This window comes from Eublepharis macularius, chromosome 6 (genome assembly GCF_028583425.1).
Source record: "Eublepharis macularius isolate TG4126 chromosome 6, MPM_Emac_v1.0, whole genome shotgun sequence".
Taxonomy (NCBI): Eukaryota; Metazoa; Chordata; class Lepidosauria; order Squamata; family Eublepharidae; genus Eublepharis; species Eublepharis macularius.
Genome location: NC_072795.1, coordinates 9,666,311 through 9,693,701, shown reverse-complemented (window position 1 = coordinate 9,693,701; position 27,391 = coordinate 9,666,311). Strand labels below are relative to the sequence as shown.

The 27,391-nt window shown below is 43.5% G+C and overlaps 1 protein-coding gene across 4 annotated transcripts in view; it reads right to left on the bottom strand.

Moving 5' to 3' along the window:
- LOC129332853 (cytochrome P450 2J5-like) overlaps positions 1-13,413 on the bottom strand; it is a 43,386-nt gene extending 29,973 nt beyond the window's left edge. Inside the window, exons 1-3 of one of the 4 annotated variants that reach the window (XM_054984147.1) lie at positions 13,070-13,413; positions 3,142-3,304; positions 1,463-1,612 (exon numbers count right to left, since the gene is read on the bottom strand). In XM_054984147.1, coding sequence (XP_054840122.1) covers positions 1,463-1,612; positions 3,142-3,304; positions 13,070-13,240 — 484 coding nt within the window. In that variant the 5' untranslated portion in view covers positions 13,241-13,413. Of the gene's footprint in view, positions 1-1,462; positions 1,613-3,141; positions 3,305-11,904; positions 12,161-13,069 lie in introns of those variants that run through there. The other 3 variants (XM_054984148.1, XM_054984149.1, XM_054984150.1) reach the window with 3 other exon arrangements.
- Between the last annotated feature and the right edge of the window lie 13,978 nt (positions 13,414-27,391).

Here is a 27,391-nt window from a genome sequence, read left to right as displayed (position 1 = left end):
GATGTGGTGGCAAAAAAGGCAAACTCTGTCTTGGGTTGTATCACAAGGGCCATTGCATTGATATCGCAAGAGGTCATAGTCCTTCTCTATACTGCCTTGATCAGGATGCACCTGGAGTATTGTGTGCAGTTCTGGAGGCCTCACTTCAAAAAGGATATGGACAAAATTGAAAGGGTGCAGAAGAGAGCAATGAGGATGATCAGGGGTCTGGAGACTGAGTCCTACGAGGAAAGGCTGAGGGCCTTGGGAATGTTTAGTTTGGAGAAGAGGTGATTGAGGGGGGATATGATCACTCTCTTTAAATATTTAAAAGGCTGTCATTTGGAGGAGGGCAAGAAGCTGTTCCAGTTGGCAGCAGACGATAGGACTCAAAGCAATGGGCTGTAATTACATAACATTACAGGCTGGACATTAGGAAAAACTTTTTCATGGTCAGGGTAGTTCAAAGGTGGAATCAGGTGGAAGGGAGGTGGTGGTGAGCTCCCCTTCACTGGCAGTTTTCAAGAAGAGGCTGGATGAATATTTGTCAGGGATGCTTTAGGCTCATCCTGCTTCTTCTGGCTTTCCTTCTGGCTTATACGTTACCCCTCAAAGTAGCTTCCAGCAGACAGTCCAGTTTTTTCCACTGTGAAAAGAAAATGGCAGGAAAGGAAGGGACCCATGGATCATGGCTTTACCTGGGTCCAATCTCTCTGAAACTTGGGGAGTCTTCAGAGGACAGTGAGGACTCTGTCCCCTGAAAATATGGTGGGTATTGGACACTGGGAAGGTTAGTTTGTAACCCCTCAAATTAGCTTCCAGCAGACACTCTAGTTTTTGCCACTGTAAACAGAAAAGGACATGAAAGGAGGAGACCCATGGATCATGCCTTTCCTGGGGTGCAATCTCTCTGAAATTTGGGAGGTCTTCAGAGGACAGTGAAGACTATGTCCCCTGCAAATTTGGTGGGTATTGGACATTGGGAAGACTCTCCCGGTGTGAGAGGGATGGGGAGAATCTCCCCACTTCTGTCACACCAGGCAGCAGCAGCCTGGCGCTGACCGCTCTCCCCGTGTGAGAGGGATGGGGACATGCTCCCTGCCCATCTCGCACCGGGCAGCAGCATGCTCAGAATGCTCCCAATCTACAGAGCATTCTGAAGTGATTCAAATACTCCAAGCTGCTTCGGTTTTGGGTATTTCAGAATGGGCAGGAAACCCAAATATTTTCAGGGTGCACACTCCTGGTAAGTCCCACAGGGGCTGTTCTGGCCCCCACGAACGATGAACATGTTTGTTAACAGGTCAAGTTTGTCGATGTTCGTTGTTCATTGTTCGTGGATGGCAACGAACAATGTCGGCATGTTTTTTTTCCATTCGTGCCCATGTCTATGCACAGCCAAATTAATTCAAGGTTCCAGAGAGTAATGCCAAGCAGGTAAGCCACAGAAAACAGACCAACTCAGTTTCCTAATACCACATACTTTTTGCACCTGCAAAATTCTCAACAAGCTGATCGGCCTCCTCTTGTATTTGGTTTTCCATGACTTTGTTCCCCAGTCCCAGTTTCCGCATAGTGATTAGCCCAAACTTCCTCTGCTGCTGCCAGGTGTTGCCTTTTGAACATATAATACCTGAGGTTATGAAGAAGCAATGGGAAATTAGTACTCGATTGCTGTAAAGAATCTGTAAAGAATCTTGCGTTATCTGCCTAGAAAATAGCAGTCTTAATGATTATGCATATGCCTACATGTTGAAAGGCTACCCATTAGTTAAAAGCCACAGAACCACAATCCCAATGCAGAATCAATCCCTGCCTGATACAATGATAAGTGACTGATATTGGCTAGCATTGTATGATTCAGAGAAGCATGATGTTAATTCATTTCAAGGCCCCATCTTCCAGCATTCAAAAATCCCAGGACAGTATAAACTTTCCACCATTCACTCAATGTAATATTTTCTCCATTGCTTTTTCTCAGGGTAGATAAAAATCAATGATTTTTTTAAAAAAAAAAATAATGGATTTTTTTAAATTTAAATTGGATTTTTAATATAATGCTTTTTGAGGTAAAATCTACCTAAATTTTCTATTTAAGATACATTATAGTCCAAAGGGTATCATCATAAGGATTAGTTTTTAATTATGTAACAGGAGGCTATATATTCATGTAATATTTAAATTTTTTGGTAAACAAATTCCATTAATCCATTTACAACGTCATGCTCTTCTAGAGGTTTCTGTAAGATTGTTGTTGTGGGTTTTCCCACAACAACAATCTCTGTCTTTTGGTGCTACACCTCTGAAGATGCCAGCCACAGCTGCTGGCGAAACGTCAGGAACTACAATGCCAAGACCACGGCAATACAGCCCGGAAAATCCACAACAACCATCGTTCTCCGGCCGTGAAAGCCTTCGACAATTCTGTAAGATTATTGGTCAGTTTTTCTATCTAGAAGATATGCTTGGTTTTACGGTTCTCAAAACTGTGAATTTGTGTCTGCACAGATCATGTCTCTTCTTCACAGCAAAAAGTTATAAAATAAACATACACAGTTGAGAAAAAGACCTAATCCCATTGTTTATTGCAAATCTTTGTACACTGAACCAACCCCTTGCCTCTTAAGTGCTAAGTTTCAAAAAATTCAATGAATAGAAGATTGTTGGGAGTAGAATAGATCTGCACAAGAAGCTAAGTGTGAGGAGTCTTTATGCAGAAAAGAAGGAGCCTTTATGTAAAAAACCATGATTTAAATCTAATCTTACTGACTAGTGATTTAAATCATGATTTAAATCAATTCGATTTAAATCAAATGTTCTGCAAACATGCAGAAGTGCACTCACATCTATAACTTTATGCATACAAGTGTAATCACAGGATTAAAGAACAGCACATAGTGAAGCTGTCATTTTATTAGAGCAGATAGGTCTATGCTGGTAATTAATGAATGGATAAACATGTATGAGTCATCATACAATAGAATTTATTATAGACCATAGAACAAGGCTGATGAATACAGGGCAATTCTGTTTTCCGGATCTCACAAAACAGAGAAATTTCGAAGGGACTGGAATATTGAGAGGTTTCCACTGCTTTCTTTTGTATGTTATTTTTCTGCAGAGAATGCAAGAGCAATTTTTTTACTTTTCTTGACAACTTACCCTTTTCTTTTGTCAAAACTTTAAGACAAGGGCTCATGGGCCGTTCAGCAAAGTCTTCGGAACGGTTTATCAGCCCCTCTGTCACTGCTTCATATCCAGACAGTACAACAAGAGGTGTAGATCCCATCCATATAATGTAAATATTTCCATATTGCTCTGCCAGCTGCCAATTTGCATCAAGAGAGGCAAGAGAAAAGTTACATTCAAACAAATGAGCTGAATTAATAGAATGTACGTGCTTCAATAACATACATGCAGTTCTCTCTTATTTACCTCTTCCGTTTTTGGCCACATGAAACTCTCCTTTCTGTCCTATCTTCCACAGGTTCCTTCTCACATCCCTGCCTTTCCCCAGCCCATCTTCTCTTCCTTCTCTTGACCTCAGGAGCAAGACTTGCTGGGAAAGCCCTTCTACCTCCCAGCCTCAAAACTGAAACACTCTTGACATTCTGGGAGATTAATTTCTGTTACTCCTGGAATTTTGGGATTGTTCAACCCAAGGTGACCAAAAGGAAAGATTTTTGGCTTAGGTATGCATGAACGCATACCCCTAAGTACTACTACATCCAATAATAACAAGCATTCCATTAAGGGCTCAGTATTTCAGAATATCTGCTGTTTATCACATATTGCCACCCTGGTGCTATGTCAGACTGCGTTGCAGCTAAGTAATCACACCAGACACTTGTATGGGTTAGAAATTGCCACAACTTTATTGATTACAGCTGTATGGAGCATTGGCCTGGCATCTGGGCAGGATCCCCATTGGCATCATAGGCCTAGCTCCCGACCGATGCATCACCCGCCAGCCTGCTGCTGGCACCTCAGCACATGTTGTTCTGTCGCCGGCTCTGCCTGGCAAACCTTGCTTCCAGATCCGTCGAGGTGAGCAGTCCCGCAGGCCCACTCACCCTGTTGGGATCCAGCCCAATGCCTCAAAAACCGCCAACCCATAAAGTTGTGGCAGAGCCCCCTCAATAGCTCTAAAATTGAGGAGGGTGGGAGGGTGACAAGCTGCTCCTGCAGATGCTCGAGTAGCAATTGCGCTGACCACACAGATGGACCAGCGTTGGATGGACGCTCCGCCTCCACTCTTCATCCTGCCTCCTCTCCATTCTGCCCCAGGTGCCAACCCAGCTTGCCGGTGAGTCGGCAGCTTCCTTCTAATACACTCAAGAACTGCTAGTGGACTTGAATGAAAAAGATAAATTTTATAAAAAAGGAGTTCTATCCTAGTAGTTTCCCTAGGTAGTAGGGAAGGAGCTCCACAAAACTAAATCCTGTATATGTTAAACTAGTGCAACATCTCAGTTCTGTTTCCTAGACTTACTGGCATCACTCAGTGATTGCAGTAGGAGGTTTAGGAAAGCTAGTTTCATGATACACAAGAGATATGGCAATGTGAAACAGTATAATTCTCAAAGATAATTATTTACTAAGAAGATTTTTACCCTACCTTTCTGTCCCAATAAGGCCACCAATGCGGTTAACCAATTAAAACATTTAAATTAAAATCTCATCTTAAAAGACCATTAAAATCAGCACACAAATGCACCATTACAAAATTTAAAACCAGAACTTAGAATCAACACAAAAGATAAAATCAACAGTTAAAACATGAGGGAAGGATGAGTTATCACCAAGAGAATGCTCAATGGTGAAAAAATGGTATCCACCCACTGGCAGAAAACAGCAACAAAAGGGGACAAGTGAATCTCCCTGGGGAATAGAGCATAATAGCCTCCCTCTTATTCTCTTTCAAAAGAAGAATTTCTCTTTGATTTATCTTCGTATTCCATTACATCTTGTGGCATCCCATAATGGAAAGGGGAAAGGGAGCCAGGTTAAAGGAGGCTTCTGAGGTAAACTGCCCTCTGGACTTAAGCCTGTTCAATTCCACACTCTATGGTCCCTCTTCAATCAGTAAAAAGGCAAGGGGCGGGGGGAAACAATCTTTGATAAACTAGTTGGTAGGTTGTAAGGACTATGCTCCATAAAGGGCTCTCCTTCGACCCTAGACCTACAGTTTGGTGTAATGGTTAAGAGTGCAGGACTCTAATCTGGAGAGCCAGGTTTGATTCCCCACTCCTCTACTTGAAGCCAGCTGGGTGATCTTGGGCTAGTCATAGTTCTCTGGAGCTCTCTCAGCCCCACTCACCTCACAGGGTGTTTTGTTGTGGGGATAATAATGGCATACTTTGTAAACCACTCTGAGTGGGCATTAAGTTATCCTGAAGTGTGGAATCTAAATTATTATTATTATTATATTTCAATTTATAAACCGCTCATCCTCAGGGGCTCTGGGCAGTGAACAAGTTAAAATAAATAAATCAAGAAAACAACAATTCTAAAATCAACATACAATAAACAATAATGAAATGAATTAACAACATACATTAAGGTGCAATGGTGGGGAGAACCCCCCACGCCCACCCCAAAGGTGGGAGGCTGACATGGTACCGCCCCCTTCAACCACCAAACACCTGGTGGAACAGCTCTGTCTTACTGGCCCAGCAGAACGATAATATGTCCCACTGGGCCTGGGTCTCCATTGACAGAGCGTTCCACCAGGCTGGGGCCAGGACTGAAAAGGCCTTGGCCCTGGTTGAAGTGAGGTGGGCTTCCTTAGGGCTGGAGACCACCAATAAACATTTATCCGCTGATCGAAGCAGTCTCCGGGGAACATACAGGGAGAGGCGGTCCCGAAGATATGCCGGTCCCAACCCACTCAGGGCTTTAAAGGTAAGAACCAACATCTTGAACCTGATTCAGAATTCAACCTGAAGCCAGGGCAGCTGGCACAGGACAGGTGTGATATGTGACTGGTAGTACATACCAGTCAGGACCCACGCTGCCGCATTCTGGATCAGTTGTAGTTTCTGGATTAGGCCCAGGGGTAGCCCAGCGTAGAGTGAGTTACAGTAATCTAGCCTGGAGATGACTGTTGCATGGGTCGCTGTAGCCAGGTCCTGGGGCGTCAGGTAGGGGGCAAGTTTCCTGATCTGGTGAAGATGGAAAAATGCAGACTTGGCAACTGCCATGACCTGGGCCTCCATCGACAGGGAGGCATCTAGGAACACGCCCAGACTCTTCACCACTGGCAAATTTGCCAGTGGTGTCCCATCCAGGGCAGGGAGCTGGATCCCAACATCTGGCAGCCCCCATCCCAGCTGCAGGACCGCCGTCTTCACTGGGATCAGTTTCAGCCTGCTCTGTTTCAACCACGCCATCACAGCCTCCAGAGCTCTGGCAAGATTGTCAGGGGCCGTGTCTGGCCAGCCGGCCGGCCATCAACAGAAAAACCTGGGTGTCATCCGCGTATTGATGACAGCCCAGCCCAGCCCAAACCTCCACACCAACTGGGCAAGGGGGCACATGGAGATGTTAAATAACATCGGGGAGGGTATCGCCTCTTGCAGAACCCCACACACCAAAGGAAATTAAGGAAAAACAGTCTCCCACAAGAAAAGTGTTTTTGCCATATATCAAGGGAATCACTGATCAGATGGGAAAGCTTATGAAAAAGCACAGCTTAGAAACAGTATTCAGACCCACCAGAAAAATACAACAGATGTTACGATCAGCAAAAGACAGTAGAGACCCCCTCACCTCTGCAGGAGTATACTGCATACCCTATAGCTGTGGACAAGTTTACATCGGGACCACACAGCATAGCATCCAGACAAGAATAAAAGAACATGAAAGACACTGCAGACTTGGCCATCCGGAAAAATCAGCAGTGGCTGAACATAGCCTAACTCAAACAGGACACAGTATCTTATTCCAGGATACTAAAATACTGGACAACACTTCCAACTACTCTGTCAGATTGCACAGGGAAGCCATTGAAATTCATAAGCATAAGCACAATTTCAACAGGAACGAAGAGACTTTAAGAATGAATAGAGCATGGTTTCCAGTCCTGAAAAACACCAGGCTAACAAAACGCTCTATACCTGATAATAGCCCTGCAGAGAAGATTAGCATATCAAGCACCAATCCATATGCAAAAGAACCTCCTCAGGATACAGTGAAGCCTCCCTCCATTAGCATGCCACACCCTGGGAAACTCTTACAGGATGACTCAGCCCAAACCCACCTTCCTGAGTAGATATAAATGACCTGCCAACATCTTCTCCACACTGTGACACTGAGACATCTCTGTCTTTTGGTGCTACACCTCTGAAGATGCCAGCCACAGCTGCTGGCGAAACGTCAGGAACTACAATGCCAAGACCACGGCTGTACAGCCCGGAAAATCCACAACAACCATCATTCTCTCCCTGTTTTTGAGCCTTTGTTGTGACTCTCCAGAACAGAACCAGTGGTCCAGGCTGGTAGGTAGTCATGAAAATAGAAACTTCTCTCCCAAACATTCCACAACATTTTTCGATTTTGACTGCTTTCAAGTGCCACCACTTCATTACAACAGTGGGTTATCTTTCTCACACCCAATATAAGCTGATGTCACATCCATTTCTTTCTTCTTTCATCTCCCTCTTCTACTCACAGTTAACAAAGGGAGATCAGAAGTACCCCAGTCTCACATCCATAATGTTCACTAGCAGATCCATGCCTACCTCCAACAATAATTCCATGGGTTCAGTGGCCTGTCACGGAACGATGGCCAGCAACTGAGAAAATTGCTTTCCTCCAATGTAGACATGGGCACGAACAGGAAAAAAAAAACTGGAACATGGTGTTTGTTGTTCATTGCCATCCACGAACAACAAACAACGAACATTGACCAACATGACCTGTTCATGAACATGTTAGTTGTTCATTGTTCATGGGGGCCGGCAGGCTCTCCTCCAGCCGTCAAGATCCCTACCACACCACTTCCAGAAACCCTACCTGAGCAGGCAGCAGAAAATGTACCAATAATAAATAATAGTTTGGCTGCAGAGCCTGGCAGCAGCCCTGAAACCTGAAGGAGTAGATCCCTACCACACCAATCCCAGAAACTTTACCTGAGCAGGCAATAGGAAAGGTACCAGTAATAAATAATAGCTTGGCCCAGAGCCTGGCAGCAGCCCTGGAACTTGAAGAGGTAGATCCCTCACACTTTCTCCTTTGCTTCCCTTCTCAAGGACCCCAGCAGGTTCTTGCTGCGGTTTTCCTAGTCTCCTCGAGTCAACGCCCCTCTGCTAGGCACCAACTTCCACCTGTTTACCCAAAATCTGGGCTGCTGTGCACGTTCTTGGGGTCTGTTGAAGTCCTTGTGAGAGACGGCTCCTCTGGAGTAGAGGGTGCAGCCGAGGAGCGAGCCCCCAGCTGTTATGCACAAAACTTTGCACCTCTGTGGTTCGTTCTCCCTTTTCTGACCAACCACAATAAAAATTTAAAATAAAGATCCTGGAGTCCTTTTTGAATTGAAGCAAAACAGATGGTTTAATTAAACCGGTGGATGAGCCCTTTCTTTTACACAGAAGTAGACAGTCTCCTTGTGTGCAAAGCTCATCAAAATTACAATAGAAGTGCAAAGCAATTAATACCTTCAGGTAATTATAATAATATTACAATATTCTAATATTTGTTGTCTTATTGGCTCGTAAGGTATCTAGGGTCACTTCTGATTTGAAGATGCAATTCTGGGTCGGCCCCTCTACTTGGGGGAATTCCAATTCTTGCAGCTTCTTATCTTGACCTCATTTTGGACAGACACCTTCCACCCTTTTACCTACTTCCTTCTGGGCATAACACTTTCACCTTCAATGGTGCCAGGGAGTATCAATCTGGCAGCCTTGGTGCCTTCAGATAACTGAAATCCGTGGGCAGAAAGGGATGTTTCCCCCATTTCTGCCCTTTCCACCAGTTTTTCCTGCAACCTTAAGGAAGATAATGCCACAGGTGGCCAAACCAGCTTGCTGCATCAAATCAGTTTTCTACAAAAGGTTCTCTAATACTGATTCCTATTGGAATCTTATAGAATAATGTAACATATGTGTAATATTCTTATAAGTGCAGCTCTACAAGCAATATATATATATATAGTCCTCAGTTCTTACAGAGGTTCAACATACGTTTTTCTCAGATCTTCTTGTTTCAAGTGTCATATTCTTACAGGTTGCATTACAAATACTACATTGGCTCCTGATCATAGAAAAAGTGCACGGAATGAAATAATGAAAAGGCACAGAAGTAGTATATAAAAAGTATATAAAATCCCTTTTCTTCAAATCTATATCCATCAATCCCACCATACATAAAGAAAATTCAAGCTCCAATGCTCTATCAAAATTCAAGCTCCAATGCTCTATCAAAATGCCAACAGCAACTGTCTCTCCCTCACTGTCTGCAAAAACAGAGCTGGGAGCCCCCTCCCCCCTGCTCTTTGCCTGCTTTTAACAAATTTGGAGCTCCACACTTGAAAGGAAGACCTGCCTATCAAGCAAATTGCAACTGCAGGAGTTCAGATAAGTTCAGGCAGTCCTTGCCTCCAGTTGCCGAGGGAATTAATTGCAGGAGCCAGACTATCTGGCCTGCTGAACAGCAACGAACGAGGCTTGCAATGAACACCTGTTTGTTTAGAGTTTGTTCGCGAAGAGCTGTTCGGGCAGTTTGTGGCTTTTTTTAGTTCGTATTGCTGTTCATGCCCATCTCTTCTCCAATGCCATGCCTATTTCTTTCCATGTATAGTAATGCAAAGTAGTGTCAAAGAAAGCTTAGTTTTTTTTAAATAGCATCATCTTCTTTTACACCATCCCAGATGATTTGCTTCAGCCTCCAGGGAATAGTTCTGACTTACAGATGTGGGTATACAAAGGGGACAACTTAATTCATTAAAATAGGCCCTCTTAGACCCCTTGATTGATTGACATAACAGCACATAATCTCAGAACAGCATTTATTTCATTGCATTTTCAAACAATGCCATCTGAGTTATTAACTGGACAAAATACCAAAAAATCGAAGGAACAATGCATCTCTCTATGTGGCAGTTCAGTAGAAGACCACCTCCATTATGTTTTGGCCTGCTCTGTATATTCAGAAGCAACCCAGGAACAAATTTCTGGCTACAAGCCTATTTACTCTACATTTTCAGATCCTGATAAATTAATTTATATGCTATCCAATGTGGATTCCTCTTTTTCCTATAAGATGGCACTTTTGTCTTCACCGTCAGGAAAATTAGAGTAAGTGTGGTTTCCAGGAAAGAGTTTAAGAGAACTGAATGGTAAATTTTGGATATGATTGTGAATTGAGACATTTTAGAGATGTTTGTAACCCCAGAATTTTAAATGTTTGGTTATAAGTAGGTGTGTGCACCAAGAAAAGATTTGGTTTTCCCACTTTAGGTTTACCGAAGCAGGAAAAAGATTCAGGTATTTAAACTACTTTGATATGATTAGGAAAGATTTCGCCATTGTTTCCAATGGGAAATGCCGCTCCCAGCTATCTGGGGGCCTGGGGACCATTTTATTTCCTAACAACACCAACATTGCTGGGGCCCTTCTACTTACTCTCCTCTCATGACCAACCAAGTTTCAGAAATATTGGACTTCGAAAGGCCATGTCATGGCCCACCAATGAAGGTGCCCCTATTCACCTCCAATCTTCATTATTCCGTAAGGGAAAACTAAGTGGGCTTTCTAGGTGTCTGGGGATGGCATTTTGCAAGCAAAATGCACCAGATTTTCAGGGGATCTACTCCTACCTATCCTCTCATGACCCACCAGGTTTTAGGGAGATTGTATTTTAGGGGGGCAGTCTATTGCCTCCCAAATAAGGTGTCCATATCCTCCAATTTTCATTATTCTCTATAGGGAAAACTAGAAGGACTAACCAAGGAGGTCTTCTAGGGGAGCCCAAAAGGAGGCTGGGATGGCATTTTGCAAGCAAAATCCACCCAATTTGCAGGAGACCTCTCATGACTGTCCAAGTTTCAGGGAGATTGGACCCTGGGGGGCATTTTATGCCCCCCCCAAAGGGGTGCCCCCAGCCACCCCATTTGTTTCTACTGTGGGGAAAAACAGATTCCCACAGCAGTAATATAGCCTACAAACACCCCCAACCCCTCCAAAAAACAACAACCCCAAACTGGAAAACCAACTGCAAATACCAACTCTAAACACCAGCTGTAAACACCAAGTGTAAAATTAGCCAACAACAGCCCCCCTCACAAATGAACTAGCAAAAAAGAACATAAAAAGGAACAAGAACAATATAAAGCAAAACAAAGCAAAGCACCCCCACTCAAGAAAAGCCCCCCCCCCAATCAAGCAAAGCAAAGCACCTCCAGTCAAGCAAAGCCCCCCAATCAAGACAAATAAGCCCCCACACACACAGCTGAAATCTTTAACAAGAAAACAAAATTAACACTAAATTAATATTAAATTAAAACAAAATTAACAAACTCAAGCCAAGCAAAAAACCCTAATCAAACACCCCAGCCATTCAAGCCAAGGAAGACCACCACACCACACACTCAAGTCAGCAAAAACAAACAAGCAACATTTTTTTTTAAAAAAAAATTAAAATACAGACTAAATCCCCCCCCAATCAACCAACTCCCTTCCCTCTGAAGAGAAAAAAAACCCTGAGAGCCAAGCTACAAGTGACGTCTTACACAGGTTGGACACTTGTCAGCTTCCCTCAAGTTTTGATGGGAAATGTAGGCGTCCTGGTTTTACAGCTTGGCTCTCCATTACAGCTGCAAGACCAGGACGCCTACATTTCCCATCAAAACTTGAGGGAAGCTGACAAGTATCCAACCTGTGTCAGACGTCACTTGTAGCTTGGCTCTGAGTCTAGTTACTCTACTGCTAGTTTCCAGGTGCAGGTCAAGAAGCGCGGCAGGTCCAGCAGTCAGCAGCAGAGGGAATCCATGCAGTCCAGTCTAGTAGAATCCAGATGTCCGAGGCAGGCCAACTAAGTCATAGCCTAGACCATTACAGAGACAGAGGCAAGCCAGCAGGAAGCAGGCACCAGTCTCAATGTCTCTCGAGGCCAGGGCAAAATGGAAGTTGGCTAAAAGTCAAGCCTCCAATTTAAATCCCTGCATTTCAAAAAGGCACTCTCCTTCCAGAGAATCCCCATTAGCTGGAAGGAGAGGCTGCTGCTGCACGGATTGGACACTCCCCCACCCTCCCTTCTCTGATCCCCCACCCTCCTCCCTCTTCTGTGTAGTAGTGACTCAACCCCCTCCTCCCCCTCCCATCGGGTACAGAAAAAGGCACGAAGCTCAAAAAGCACTTTTTTTTGCAGTTTGCAAACAGCATGAAATGTGCTGCTGCTCTATCTGAAGCTTACTGAAGGATTCCAGAGCTCTTCAGTAATTTTTGCTTTGGTATTTCCGAATTGGCTCAGCAATGCTACTGCCAATTTGTAAATATTGATCTTTCTGAATTGGGCCTGATTCAGGTATTTAACCAGAATCCTGAACCCGAAGCACAACTTCCTAGTTGTAAGTATGTTTTAATTTGAAAGCCCCTTGCTGGGATTGCCACAGGTTGACTGTGACATGACGGCACATACACATGCAATTATATTACTCTCACATTAGCAGGATTATTATACTGTAATCCATTTCTTATGCATTATACTGTATATTCCTATATTAAATTTTATCTCACTGTAACTGGCCCCCATGGGAGACTAGAAACTCTGTCATCTCACATCATTTATTAACTGTAGCAATCCTGTCCCTTCCGGTCCCCTGCATTCATAGAGTGGCTAGGAAGCAACCAAGTGGGAAGTGTTTGTAGACATCTCGAGAAGAGTGGTTAGAGCATCTATTGCCTTTTGAGAGGTATAAAAAGTTCTCAAAGTGAGCTCTGTGCAGGTACAGAACTCTTATGAGGATGACTGTATGGATGACCACCGAAGAATGTCAAGCAACCTGCTTCACCCTAGTAAGAAAGCAAATGACAATGTTCTTTCCTTGTCTTATTTTGTTGATTTAATATGACTATTTAGAATGACGTACCTTAATTAAAAGATCTTGAGAACGCTTGTATGCTAATCGCCAAATGCTTCCAATGAAAGGAAGCCGAAGAGGTCCAGGAGGGTAGATTGTGGATGACCAGAGCGGTTTCAGAAAGTGGAGAATCAGAAGGCACATCAGTGCAGCAATAAAAATTGCCTGTATTCCCAACATTATCCCGAGACACTATTGCTTCGGTGTTTCACTTACTTCCTTTTATATACTCCACAGATAAAGTACAGGCTTGTCTCCTGGCATCATAGCTAAGGAGTCTGGAATGTAGTCATACAGGCATTAAGTACTGAGCCTTGTCCTCAATTAATTTCAGCCAGGTAGTGAGTAACTATTGCAAATACTACTGTGTGGCTCCCGAAGGAGCTAAATATATACACTCCTAACTACGCCCCCTTTCAGTAACCCCCCAGTAAGAACACAGGCACTAAGATCCTTCATTTGCATGCACTGAACAAAAGGCAACATGTTTACAAGGAAGCAATTGGCTCATATCCTGGAGGAACGATTGGCTGCTGCTAACCCTATTTCTCAATAGGATTGGATACCTGAGGAGCCCTGCTTTACTGGAAGCTAACCCATTACATAATACCCCTCCCCCCTATGATCGGAACACCCTGCTCCACGCATAATCTCCAAGATAAGCCGGTGACTGGCAACCCTTCTGTGCCTTAACTGTCAAACAGGCAAGCCAGCCTACCTGCCATAACTGTGAGTGCATATCTACTGGGGGGATGGGAGTTCTTCCTGTAGTGTAGCTTTCTTCCTTCACTGTATCTTGGCTATGCTTTGCTGAGAGGTCTTATCAGTATAGCTGGGAACATCTGGGAACCAACCTTGAGAAATTCAGCTTTGCATCTTTTTCAAGAGTTTCGATCACTTCAACTGACTTGTTTGGACTGGAGGGAGGGGACTAGGGGTATAACCTCTTGGGGAAGACTTTTCTTCAGCATTCCAGGCAATTACTATGTACCAGTGCACTTCTAGGGATATCTAATAAAGACCTTTTACTCATACAACCTTTAATTCATACAATAATTCCTATTTATAAAAACGGTGATCCAACAGATCCACCACATAACTATTGCCTTATAAGTCTGTTGTCAATGGTAGGCAAGTTATATGCTTCCCTGCTTTGCAAGAAACGATTATCATACATACAGAATGAAGCTATCTTGGGATGAGAGCAAGCTGGATTCTGTAGTGCAGTTCATCATTGTCATACTCTACAGTTTATCATAGATAAATATATCAGCTCAAAGGTTGGTGTGCTGGCTGTGTCCTTATTGACCTCAGAGCTACCTTTGACTCAGTGCCTAGGCAGAGATTATGGGACAAGTTGAAGAAAGCTCTTTCTCAGAATGTTGCTCTAAAGAGGGCCTAAATATTAATGTTTCTAAGCCAAAGGTTCTTCTTTTAACAAAAAGTGATAGATGAGGAAGTATAAGTGGACAGTAGCAGGGCAGTCTATGGAGCAAGTAGAGCACTTTTAGTATCTAGGAGTTATATTTCAAGCAAATCTTTCTTGGAATGTACATTTGAATTCTGTTGTAAGATCAGCCATGAGTACTGGGGAGGCTATTTTAAGATTCTATTACTCCTAGAGCCCCATGGCACAGAGTGATAAGTGGCAGTACTGCAGCCCAAGCTCTGCTCACTACTTGAGTTTGATCGTGGTGGAAGCCAGGTTCTGGTAGCCGGCTCAAGGTTGACTCAGCCTTCCATCCTTCTGAGGTCGGTAAAATGAGTACCCAGTTTCCTGGAGGAAAAGTGTAGATGACTGGGGAAGGCAATAGCAAACCACCCTGTAAAAAGTCTGCCAAGAAAACGTTGTGATGTGACATCCCCCCATGGGTCAGTAACAACTCAGTGCTTGCACCAGGGACAACCTTTACTTTTATTACTCCTCAGGAGGATGATATTGGGATAAATATTTGAAATATAAATTATCATGTCCTGACACCACTCATAATATGATAGAAACTATGAAAAGTAGTGAATGGAATAAGTTAATAAAAAGTAGCTTGAAAGATCTTGATTAGAGATGGGCACGAACCACATTACGAACTTCAAAAACCCACGAAAATGGCGATTGCAGGATCGCGATCCAGTGGTTCATTATCGGCCATGGACAACAAACCAGCGGTCAGTAAAAGCCTGGTTCAGTGAGTTCGGCCGCAGTCCGGGAAGCCAGACAATCCAGCGCCAGCAATCAATTCCCCTGGCAATGGAGCCGGGGGAATGCCTGAACTCTGTTTGCCCTCCTTCTGTCACCCTGGAAACCCGAATGGAAGCCCAGCTTACCTTGATCGGCAGGTCTTCCTTCCAACCATGGAGCTGCAAAGCGGTTACAAGTTGGGAGAAGACACCCAGGGGAGGGAGGGGGAAGGGGGTGTCCTGTAGCTATGGGCACTCCAATCTCATCCCTGCAAACTCTGATAGGCAGCTCTGATGGCCAAACATAGACCTCCTGCGTTGCTCAATGGGACCTGTGCTTATAAATAGCCGTGGTCTCCCAGGCTGGGTTTCACTTTCAGCGAGCAGTGGAGTGGGACAGAGGTCTTGCTTGCCACTTGCTAGCCTTTGGGGAGAGAGACTGAGAGTTCAGCTTGGATTTGGGGGACAGGGATCTATCTCCTCTGGTTCTATGTGCTACTGGACCCAGATCTTCCTCTCCTTAGCTTCAATGTGTCTGTCTAGTAGAGGAACTGTTACAAGCATGATTTCTTAGCCTTTCTAGGCTTTGGGAGATTTCCAGAATGAACTCTAGCTTTTGACATTCAGCCTAGTGAATTTTGTTTGCATTTCTGAAGAGCAAATACCTGTGTAACTTTTGAGATCAATATGTCTGTTGGTGAGAGACAGTTTTGCTCTGCTATATCTTACTGTTCCATTGCAAGATGAAAATCATGGAATGTTTTATGAACATATACTGATTCCTGGTTACAAAAGGAGGAACAAGGGTTGTGAGAGGCAGAGATACTGAAAATGATGGCAAAGAGACTGCTCTGACTTAATTGTACCTGTGTATGCTGTTCCATATCCTGCTATGTTCTGTTCTGTAGTATTCTGTTCTTTTATTTTTATAAATATTATAAAAAGGACACATTGCTTTGATCGCTCTTTTAGTTTCTGTACAGAGATGTAATTCTCATTAAGAGTTCTCCCCGTTTTCTGATGGGCAAAAGGCTGCCTACCTTATTAAACTGAGTGGCTATACAACATAGTCACCCTAATTCATGAGACATCCCAAAAGGCATGTCTGTGACAACAAGGATTTATCATTCCAAAACATATCAAGTAGTGTCCACCATTCAATATATTTGACTGAAGTCTGTCAGTTTTTCCTTTTAGATCTCTGATATTATGAGTTTTGCTTTAAGACTGGTTAACCATTTCACACATCCACAGCTTTAACAAAATGACAAGCTGTTCCTGTCAGAGAAAGAAAATGATACTACATGACATTTCACACAAAACCTAAGGATTTCAATTTTCCTGAATCTCCTCACAGGCCACTATCCCCTTAAAGTACTGCCGGGCTGCTTCTCAATTGGCTCTTGAGCCCTATGTACATAAACTAAGATGTTCAAGTTCTTTTTCTTCATCTGGCAAAACCTAACTACCCATCTCCTGGGAGTTTTCCTTGTTTCTGTGTCACTTTTCCCACCCCTGTCTGAGGTGACCAATTTTCACTCCCTTTTTCCTATCCCAGATGGTCTACAGCCTCCCATTGGTTAATGCCACTGAGTATTTACATTATCCTTTGATTGACAGGGATTTGTTGTGATGCTATCCATCACACTTCTCCCCTTGGTTGAAACATGATACTTTTCATTGAAGGAAGATTTGGTTTTCTGGAACTTAGTGCTTATCATCAGGCATACTTGCTGACATGTACAAATTATTGGGATCACTCCTCTCAACTGGAGAATCTATTTTGGACTCCCTTGGAGGCCTCTTTTTTGGGGATCACTTTTTAAGTGGAATGCATTAGGGTCTAATTATGGTACAATGGATTTTGTTCTTCCAACTATCTCTGCAGCTAGAGAAGTATGGCGCATAATATTATGGCAATATCAATTTGATCCGTTCTCACATACTAAACTAACATTATAGTCAAATCCAGATTTAAAAATCAGGAAGAAATCTTTCTTAAGGAAGGTTTGGACAGATAAGGGAATTTTTAATTTAATTGATAGGTAAAGAAGATGAGTTCTTGTCATTTTTCCAGTTGAGATCAAAATATGAATTGCCAACTTCTGCTGAATGCAACATTGCTTGTTGTCACCAGGGGTCATTCCGTAGAAAAAGTTGGAGGAACTCATTAGCATAACTCATTAGCATATGCCATGCCCCTTGACATTGCCGGAAGTGTGTTATTAGCATAACTCATTTGCATATGCCACACACCCTAATATCACCTATCCTGGCTGTTTTGGACCCAATCCTGGCCATTCAGGGCCAAAATTGGGTCCAAAATGGCAAAAAGGGGCTGAAAATGGCAGAAAAGGGGCCCAAAATGGCTAAGAGTCAGGTGGGTGGGGCACTTGTCATCTGACCTCTTTGGGGAACTTCTGGAACTATGTTCCTGCACGTTCCCCCTCAAAATGAACCCTGGGTATCACAATATGGTCCAGAGGAGTTAGCTGTGTTAGTCAGTAGTAGCAAAATACTAAAGAGTTCAGTAGCACTGTTAAGACTAACCAACTTTACTGTAGCATAAGCTTTCAAGAACCACAATTCTCTTCATCAGATGCATGGAGGTTAAGAAGAAACTAGCCAGATATATATAGGTGGTTAGGGGAGGGGGGAGTAGATGCAAATCAGTTGCTTCTGATAATGAGATCAGTTTGCTTCTGTTGATGAAATCAGTTCCTTATGATAATGAGATAACCATTCATAGTCTCCATTCAATCCAAGCCTCATTGAGTCAAATTTACACATATTTTTTCAGTTTTACACTAATAAAATAATATTTTTTTTTAAAAAAAACATACCACCTGGAGAAATTAGGAGCTTCACCACAATGATTGATGAGAGAGCTTTCCATACTTACAGACAGCCCCCTCCCATCAAAGGTTCTCACCAACAACAGACCCCCCCCCAGCAAAGATATAATAGAGTAAATGGACATAAACATGACATCAAAAATGGCAACATTCAGGAGGCGTGGCTTTGATGGCTCACTGAGAAGAAGCCATGATCTGCTGCTCCCAGGTCTCTTGCTCTTCAAATAGCTTTAAGTTACTCTTTTGAAAAAATTAGTCTTAGAAAATGCCACACAACACTTACAAGGCTAAGCAGAAACAAAAGAATGTTGGGAGATTTTCTTCATTAGAGGATTTTTTTTTGCTTTGGCAGAAGCAGCCAGCACCTCTACAGCCCCATCAAGCCATGGAGACATAAATAGTGCAGGCCCTCTCCTAATGACAACATCTTTACTAGAAGCCTTGGGGAAACAGCGTCAAGAATTAAAACAAGATGTGATGGATATGAATGATAACCCTTTTAGCTCATTGTATGCATGAACTGGAGACTCAGCATAAGCAAAATGCTCAAAAAGTGTTAGAAGTTATAAAGAAAGTTGCTGGCTTAGAAAAAAAGATTGGAATAACTTCTCAAGATGGCTGATCTAGAGAAAAAATCATGATATTGGATTCTTGTTTAAGAGACAAAAATTTGAAATTTCATGGTTCTTACCAAATGCTGAAGCAGCAACAGAACTTCCCATTTTCATGGTGTCCTGGCTAGCTACTTCACTAAAATTGAAGGAGGGGGTGATGCCTTAATTGTGAGAGCCTACCGAGTTGGCAAAATAATAAGTATTTCTGAGGTAGCCTCTCCCAGTAGACATATAGCGGTGGAGTTTGCTGATTACCGGACCAGGAGGAAAATTTTAACGGAAGCACGTCAGCAGAATGGCTTGGATTTCCAAGGAAGCAAAATATCTGTATTTCCTGACCTCCCCTCAGAAATGCGTAAGATTCGCAGAGATTTAAACCCCGGGGTGGGGTGGGTGGGGTGGAGGGAGGATGCTTGTGCTACAGCTCCACCTGACAGTACCTTTAAACTTTATTTCTACTTAATTTTTTTAGTCTTCTCCAGAGGGGATCTGTTAGTGAAATGTTTATCTTCTGTATGTGAGCTGTTAGTTTTCTGGCTCAAAATTGTTTACCTCCCTTATTGTTTGTTCCGGAACCAGGAGACTTAATTACTTGGTCTGCTATCATAAAAAGCACACTGAGGGCCAAGCTACAAGTGACGAATGACACTTGAACGGCAAGTGTATTTCTCCCTGTTGACTTGCACTCCACTCAATCCACTTGCTGTTCAAGTGTCATTTGTCACTTGGGCCAAGCTACACATGACGAATGACACTTGAACGGCAAGTGGATTGAGTGGAGGGCAAGTGAACAGGGAGAAATACACTTGCTGTTCAAGTGTCATTCATCATGTGTAGCTTGGCCCTTGTAGCTTGGCCCTGAGAAACACTGCTAATTAAGAAAAGCATTTCCCCCTTTCTTCTTACTGAGTGCCTTTTCTTGCACTTCTTGTAACATAATACCTTGCAAAGAAGCAATTAATAGATACAGAGGAGACTGTTTAGTACCGGCCTTTAAATGATCCAAGATTAGAGACTTTTTAAGCTCAAGTAAAAGTGGAAGTGGGAGCAAGAATCTTGCTCCTACTTATGGAGTTAAGACCTCAAAATGCTTTTCACTACTTGAGCTTGGTTGTGAGGAAGAGGAGGATTACTTGACTGAGGATACTTTGGAGCCAAGGGTGGGGCATCCTGAATCAGCATTATCTCCTGAGGTAACTGGAATGCCTGCAGTGGGCAATTTATTAATCTTAATTGCGAGAACGGTAGAATGCCTTCTCAGTGGCATCCAAATCATTGACTCTAAAATGAAACAGCTAACTGCAGAGATCACTAAACTGTCTGCAAATAGTCGTCAGACACAGTTATCATCTCAGGCACAAACAATTTCCCAGAGTATTAACGTGGGAAGTCATTAGAGCATGCCTTTAAGGAGCCATGTGAATATATTCTTAATTATGAAAGTACATCAAAGAATAACTCCCTCCAATTAATATACCAACCACGAAAGATTTGTCTAACTATATGCAGGCATATTTGCCAAACTCCCAATTGGAAGCTGAACAGCGTCCTAAGCATCATGTGGCTAAATTACTTAGAATTAAATATTCAGAAGTTGACTTGGTCGAGGCTGACTCTCTTCTCTAAATCAAGCTCAGAAAGTTTTATGCACCTTTGCCTCCACTAGAATCCCTTCTCTGTTTTTTAAAAAAGAAGCCAGAGTTCACTACCAAAGGTGTCTTCCCAACACGAGGGTTTTAAAATGTTTTTATACTACCTTTATGTAGCAGGAAACCACCTGGCGCTGACACTAGTATGTCACCACAAGAAGGTTATATACTCCACAGATAAAGTACAGACTCGTCTCCTAGCATCATAGCTAAAGAGTTTGGATTGTAGTCATACAGAGTCAACACATTTATAGTTAGGGGGGGAAATCTTTGAAAGGGCAAAGCAAGGATGTTAGGAAATAATTTTTATTCATAATAATATCAATAATAATAACTCCGATTTATATACTGCCCTTCAGGATAACTTTATGCCACTCCCAGAGCATTTTACTAAGTGGGTTGTTATTATTCTCACGGCAATCACCTAGTGAGGTGGGTGGAGCTGAGAGAGCTCTAGAGAACTGTGATTGACCCAAAATCTCCCAACTGGCTTCAAGCAGGGGAATGGAGAATCAAACCTGTTTCTCCAAATTAGAGTTCTGCCACTCCTAACCACTACACCAAACTGGCTCTCATTTTGAACATGTTTGAACCAACAGGTTGAAATTAAATCAAAAGAGCTTTCGGCTAAACATTAGCAAGATCTTCCTGACAGTTACAGTGGAACAGGCTCCTGTCTTTGGAGGTTTTAAAGCAGAGACTAGATGGCCATCTGACAGAAATGTTGATTCTGTGAACCTAGGCAGATCATGAAAGGGAGGGCAGGAAGGGCTACATCAGTGCTTAGTTCTCGTGGCCCGTTCTTAGATGCCCAGGGTAATGCTGCTTTCCTTCTTGGGGTCCAGTAGCAATTTTCCCCAGGCAAATTCAGCTAGGGATCTTGATACTGTTTTGCCATCTGCAACCTGCCCTCTCTTCCCTAATGAATTCTTGATGAGGTGTATCAACATCACGCATTGCCACTTGGATATGGTTTTAATTTTTATATTTTATATATCCCCTCACATAGTGATTATTGTTGTGGGGGTAAAAATAGCATACTTTGTAAACTGCTCTGAGTGGGCATTAAGTTGTTCTGAAGGGCGGTATATAAATCAAAGGTTTTAAACTGCATCTTCTCTCTTCTCTCTCCTCCCCTCCTCTTCTATATTTGACCAGTTTCTGTACCATGCATCTGACGAAGAGAACTTGATTCTCGAAAGCTTATGCTACAATAAAATTGGTTAGTCTTAAAGGTGCTACTGGACTCTTTTTGATTTTGCTACTACAGACTAACACGGCTAATTCCTCTGGATATAAAACACAGGCTCATTTTCTTCTTCTCTTGTGTGCTCCATTAGCCACTGTAAATTTGCAATAAGATCTCTAGTGCTGCTTCCTTTTCTGAATCCAGCTGAATTCAGAAATGACTGAAGAAGCTGAAAATATCATAAATTGATAAAAATAAAAGGAGGTTAGAAAGAACTATTTAAAATCTTAATTGGAATTCAAATGTCATATAAAACAGAAAAGAGGCCAACTTATACAAATCAGAAGTATTTTGAAATGGGCAGTAAACCATCTAAGATCTTATCGAGAATTATTGCAAAGGAGCTGAAGAAAAAGTTATTAACAACTTTTCAAATCTATCATAAGAATCACAACAACAGAAGAAATTGGAGATCAATTTGGGAATTTTACTCAGCTATTATATAAATCTGAGCAGCATCTTGCATGCATTAATATAATTAATGAATTTTAGCATGTCTGACCATAACAAGAATCTCTGAAGATGATTTAAATAATGTAGGAGCACCCATTATGGCTAATGAAGTAGAAATATCACTGTAACACCAGAGAATCCAGCCATCCCAGGCAGTGGCTTTAGCCACTCAGGCTGGTGGCCGTCATTTGCCTCCTCGGATGGAGGAAGGCAAAAGGCGCTCCTGGCATCCGGGTTTTTTTCCAGCGGGGGGCAGAGACTGCAGCCTTAACAGGCTTCTCCACCCCCTGCTTCTCAGTTGTGCCTCGTGCTCGGCCCACCCACCTCTCCCTATTGCAGTGCAGGATTAGCTGGTTGCCATTTGGGGCCAGGTAGGAATTTTTCTCTCCATTTCCCTGATTGGCACTTGGGAGTGGAGTTTTTTTGCCTACCTTGCACTGTGAGGGGTTGTAGGTAATTGGCCTGGTGGGTCTGAGATAATTCCTGGGTGGCAGGAATTAAGTTAGGGGAAAAGTTTAAGCGGGCCGGTGAGCACCCTTGGCACCTCCCCATTGGTGGGGAATTGGGGTCTGTCAGGAGTGGCTGGCTGCTGTACGGCCCAGTTGCGAGGACAGACGCCGTGGGTAGGGAACCCCTGGACAAGCCAGTCTCCCCCCGCTGCTGTACGGCCAGGTGGGGGAGCTTTACAGGGGTGAACCATTCCGCCAGGCCAGGCTGGGTCCCAGCCATTCGATGGATGGCTCGCACCTGGGGCAGCAGGTGACTTACCCAGACAGGTTGGGGTGGGGTCCAGGGCCGGTGAGCACCCTTGGCACCTCCCCATTGGTGGGGAATTGGGGTCTGTCAGGAGTGGCTGGCTGCTGTACGGCCCAGTTGCGAGGACAGACGCCGTGGGTAGGGAACCCCTGGACAAGCCAGTCTCCCCCCGCTGCTGTACGGCCAGGTGGGGGAGCTTTACAGGGGTGAACCATTCCGCCAGGCCAGGCTGGGTCCCAGCCATTCGATGGATGGCTCGCACCTGGGGCAGCAGGTGACTTACCCAGACAGGTTGGGGTGGGGTCCAGGGCCGGTGAGCACCCTTGGCACCTCCCCATTGGTGGGGAATTGGGGTCTGTCAGGAGTGGCTGGCTGCTGTACGGCCCAGTTGCGAGGACAGACGCCGTGGGTAGGGAACCCCTGGACAAGCCAGTCTCCCCCCGCTGCTGTACGGCCAGGTGGGGGAGCTTTACAGGGGTGAACCACTCCGCCAGGCCAGGCTGGGTCCCAGCCATTCGATGGATGGCTCGCACCTGGGGCAGCAGGTGACTCACCCAGACAGGTTGGGGTGGGGTCCAGGGAGTGACCCCAGGGCTCGACCTGTACTGCTAGTTAGGCCCTTGCTGTAGTTGATGTTTAACTGTTGAAATGTTAATAAGGTGGCCCAATTTTATAACCCAAATATTGTGTCTGCCTTTCATTCCGACTGAGGTGGCAAATAACAAAGCACCAGCTGCAGATGGACTAAGAATGGAAAATGGAATGCATAACAAGCCCCCTGACACTGGTATTAAATGAGGCAATTAAATTTAGGCAACTACCTGTATCTTATGATAGTAATATTAAAGCCAGGGGAAAATCTGTTCTTGATCCATTTATATCAGTGTACTTTCCAGTTGAACAGTGATTTCAAAAATTGGACATCAATTATAGCAAGGGGAGTGCTCTACAAATAAGCTGATCAAGATCAATCTGTGTTTTTAAAACACAGAAATTTGTCACATAACATCAAAAGACTGAATGATATGGTCTGATCCAGCAACCGAACAACAGATGGCTATGATATTCTCACTGGAATAATGGAATCTTCTAGGGACATTTAAAAACATGATCACTTGTTTTGTGTGTGTGTGTGTGTGTGTGTGTGTGTAGTGTAATCGAGGAAAAACTTGCTGGACTGATGTTTTAGAGGGAGGACTGTGTTTTGTACAATTTTGGTGCCGTTAAGTGCAACAACAGTTGCCCCCCAAAATGCCTGGAAGCCCTTTTAAAGAATTTTTATATTGTAGTTCACCTTGAGGTTTTCCTCCTCTGGTAAAGCAGGATACCAATATTTTAAATAATTCTCTTGACACGCACGAAGCTTGACTAGCAAAGTTGATCCATCTACATATTGCCTTAATGGTCTCCAAGGAACCACTAGATTTCAACCGCTGCTGGATTTCCTTATCAATTTTTTAAAGTGTTTTTACTAGAATTTCCAAATGTACATACTGCACAACACTAAGGAGGGGGAAAGTATTTAGCGGCTGTCAGCATATCTCTGCCTGTTGCCTCTGCCCATGTGAGAACTGAGGGCTCCTAACAGTCTAGCCTGCCGCTTGCACCTGCAGCAGAGGACCTCCATCACCTCCCCCATCTAGGGCAGTTGGAACTGTGGTGGAGCATGGCGCAGATGGTGAACAGTTTAATGACCGCCAGGGGTTGCATTGCCTTGTGGCCACCAATGTTGTGGAGGCAATGAAAGCATTGCCAGCTGACTGAATGCCAGCACAATGACCATGTATCTCCAGCAGTCTGTCCATCCGTGGCTGCTGTATCTAACCAGAAAATTATGCTAGATTAATCAAAACCAGCCACAATCTTCATTGGAGTTGCAGTGCCAAAGATAAAGGGAATCGGTACATCTTGGCCCAGATTATCTTCAGACTTTCCACCTTGTCCAGAATTTTGTTTCAAGAAAATTGTTCTTTGTCCTTTGGGCATGGAGTTGCAGAGGGGTCAGGGAAAGAGACAGCCATGGCAATGCGCTGAACGCACCAAATGTTTATGACTCGATCAGGGGCTATCTCTACACTGGGGGGGAAAAGCAAACTGTTTGCATATTACAGTATGAACAGAGAAGTCGGTGAACATTTAGGGTACGGATGAGGGCTTGGGCATGTCAGGACCCCTCCTTTCAAGGGAGCAGGGCTTGATGCATCATTAGCAGTGAGTGAACATGTTACTTCATTTACGAGTTCTCCACAGAGCCAATTTGTGCTCCGTGCAGACACACGTCAGCTTGGAGACTGCCTTCTATTTAGAAAAAAAGAGAGTGCAGATGGGCTCAAAAAGCTGCCCCTGGGGGAGGGAGAACTCCTGCCTTTCTCCCAAGCTTTTCCCCCCCATGCAAAAACAGTACAGGGAAGGAGAGTTTTCCCCTTTCTGCTGCTGCATGTGGAGCAGCAAAAATGGGGAAATGTCCCCCCTCCTCAATCAGTAGTATGAGATATCCCACAAATGTGATTGGAGTAGGATTACATACATTGTGTCGGGCATGGCAAGTTTACCTGGGAAGTGTAGTATTACAAAGAACAGCCGCTCAAGAAAGGAATGATTCTCACAGTGGCCTCCTCCTCCAGGGAGAAGAGTTATGTGAGGGATACTCTGTCTCTTGCTAAAAGCCGCCCTGGATTTCTTGCCTCCTTCTACATCCCCCTGCCCCTGAGTTCCCAGAGGAAAATCTGAACTGAGCAGCTTTTTGCAAGAAGAAGAGAGTATCTCTTGCATCACTCTTCTCCGCAATTGAGGAGGGCGCTGTGAGAATCATTCCTGTCCTGAGAGTCTGTTCTTTGTAATACTACACTTCCCAGGTAAACGTGCATGACCCAACACATTAGAGAACATGTTCCTATAGTTTCCCTCTAAGTGTGCATTTTGTATGCAAAATTAGATAGCGTAAACAAAAACCAAAAGTTGATATAAGTGCAGCTTGTGCTCTTTATTTATGTTATTTACAGTCCACCATTCTCATTACGACTTACGGCGGATTACAAAGTCTGAGTCAGTACAGTCAGTTTCAAAGACATTTCAATAAACAATGTAATAAGGTCTACAAATGCAAATTTGCAAAGATTTAAAACCAGCAGAAATGCAATAGAGTTGAAAAAATGCTGAAACAGAGCACAAGCAATTCTAAGCAATTCTGATATTTTACACAACAGAGAACTACTCAATAGGACTATACCCAAAGCTACAGATAGCACAACATAGCACATAGTAATAAAGTCTACAGTCCCTATCCCTGTACTGATGCATTTCTCTGAGACCACTTCCTTACAGTGCAGCTTTCTTATCTGAATAAAAGAAGCCCCCTGAATAATTCAGTTGTATATAATTTGTGGGAAGCCAGGAGAACAGGAGCCTTCCCGACTTCTTCCGGTAGGCTGTTCTATAAGATGGGGCCACCACCGAGAATGCAAGTATATGGCAGCTGTTGATTTTGCCCATGAGCAAGGTGACACCTGCAGTAAGCCCTGTTTGAATGAGCAAAGCTCCAGTAGTGGAACATAGGAAGAGAGGTGGTTTGTGCAGTGAAAGAAGATCTGATAAACCATTCCGAAAACTTTGCTAACTGACCAGTGACCCCTTTCTGAAAGCTGTAACAAGAGAATGGGGTAAGTCGTAGGAAAAAGTAAAATATTGTCTTCCCTGTTATATCATGGAGGGATGTCAAGCAAAAGAAAGCCAAGGAAACATCTGAATGTTTTGGTCAGCTGGAAATTATTCCATCTGGTGAGGTGGGTGAACAGAAATTGCTCTGCATTTACTAGCCCTAGCACTGAGCCTTTCAAACAATCTGTTGCATTAAATTTTACATAAACCTGACAGAAAACAAAGGAGAATTTTTAAATTTTATTTATTTACATTATTTATAGTTTGCTTTTATGAGAAGGATACTTGTAGAAGCATGTGGGTTTTGAGGCGCTCACAAAAGGAGGAAGTCTTGCTAGTCTGAAAGAGGCTAGACAAGGAGCAGTTTCACAGAAGGCATGAGGGACTGGGGGGAAATGATAAAGGGAAGAAAGAACAGTGAAGAGTGCTGTTGGAAACAATCTGATTGGCTCAAATATTAGATTAGATTAATTCGATTCAATTAAATTTTAGATTGCTCCAGCAGTGCAGAGGGCAATCTAAACTCCTCTCCATCTGGAGATCAGGGGGCGGGGCCACCAGCCATGTGACCATTTTCTCTGAGGGCAACCTCACTGAGTTCCACCACCTCTTTTCCCAGAAAAAGAGCCCTGCATTTGACCAAGAAGAGTCCAGACATCCCTTGAAACAGGAGTGCATGTAATCTATAAATTGAACTCATCACTTTATTGTCTTGCAAACAATCTTCTCTTGAAGAAGGAGTTTAGGAGAAGCATTTTCAGCCAGTTTGAAACATAAGAGACTACACAGAGCACCAACTGACCTTGGCGCCTGGGCTATCACAAAATGCTTCCTCCCTCCCTCTCCAAATGACAAATCATTTAGCTAGATCAAAGATGTTTATTTAAACGTAGTAATATAAATATGTAAATCAATACAAACAG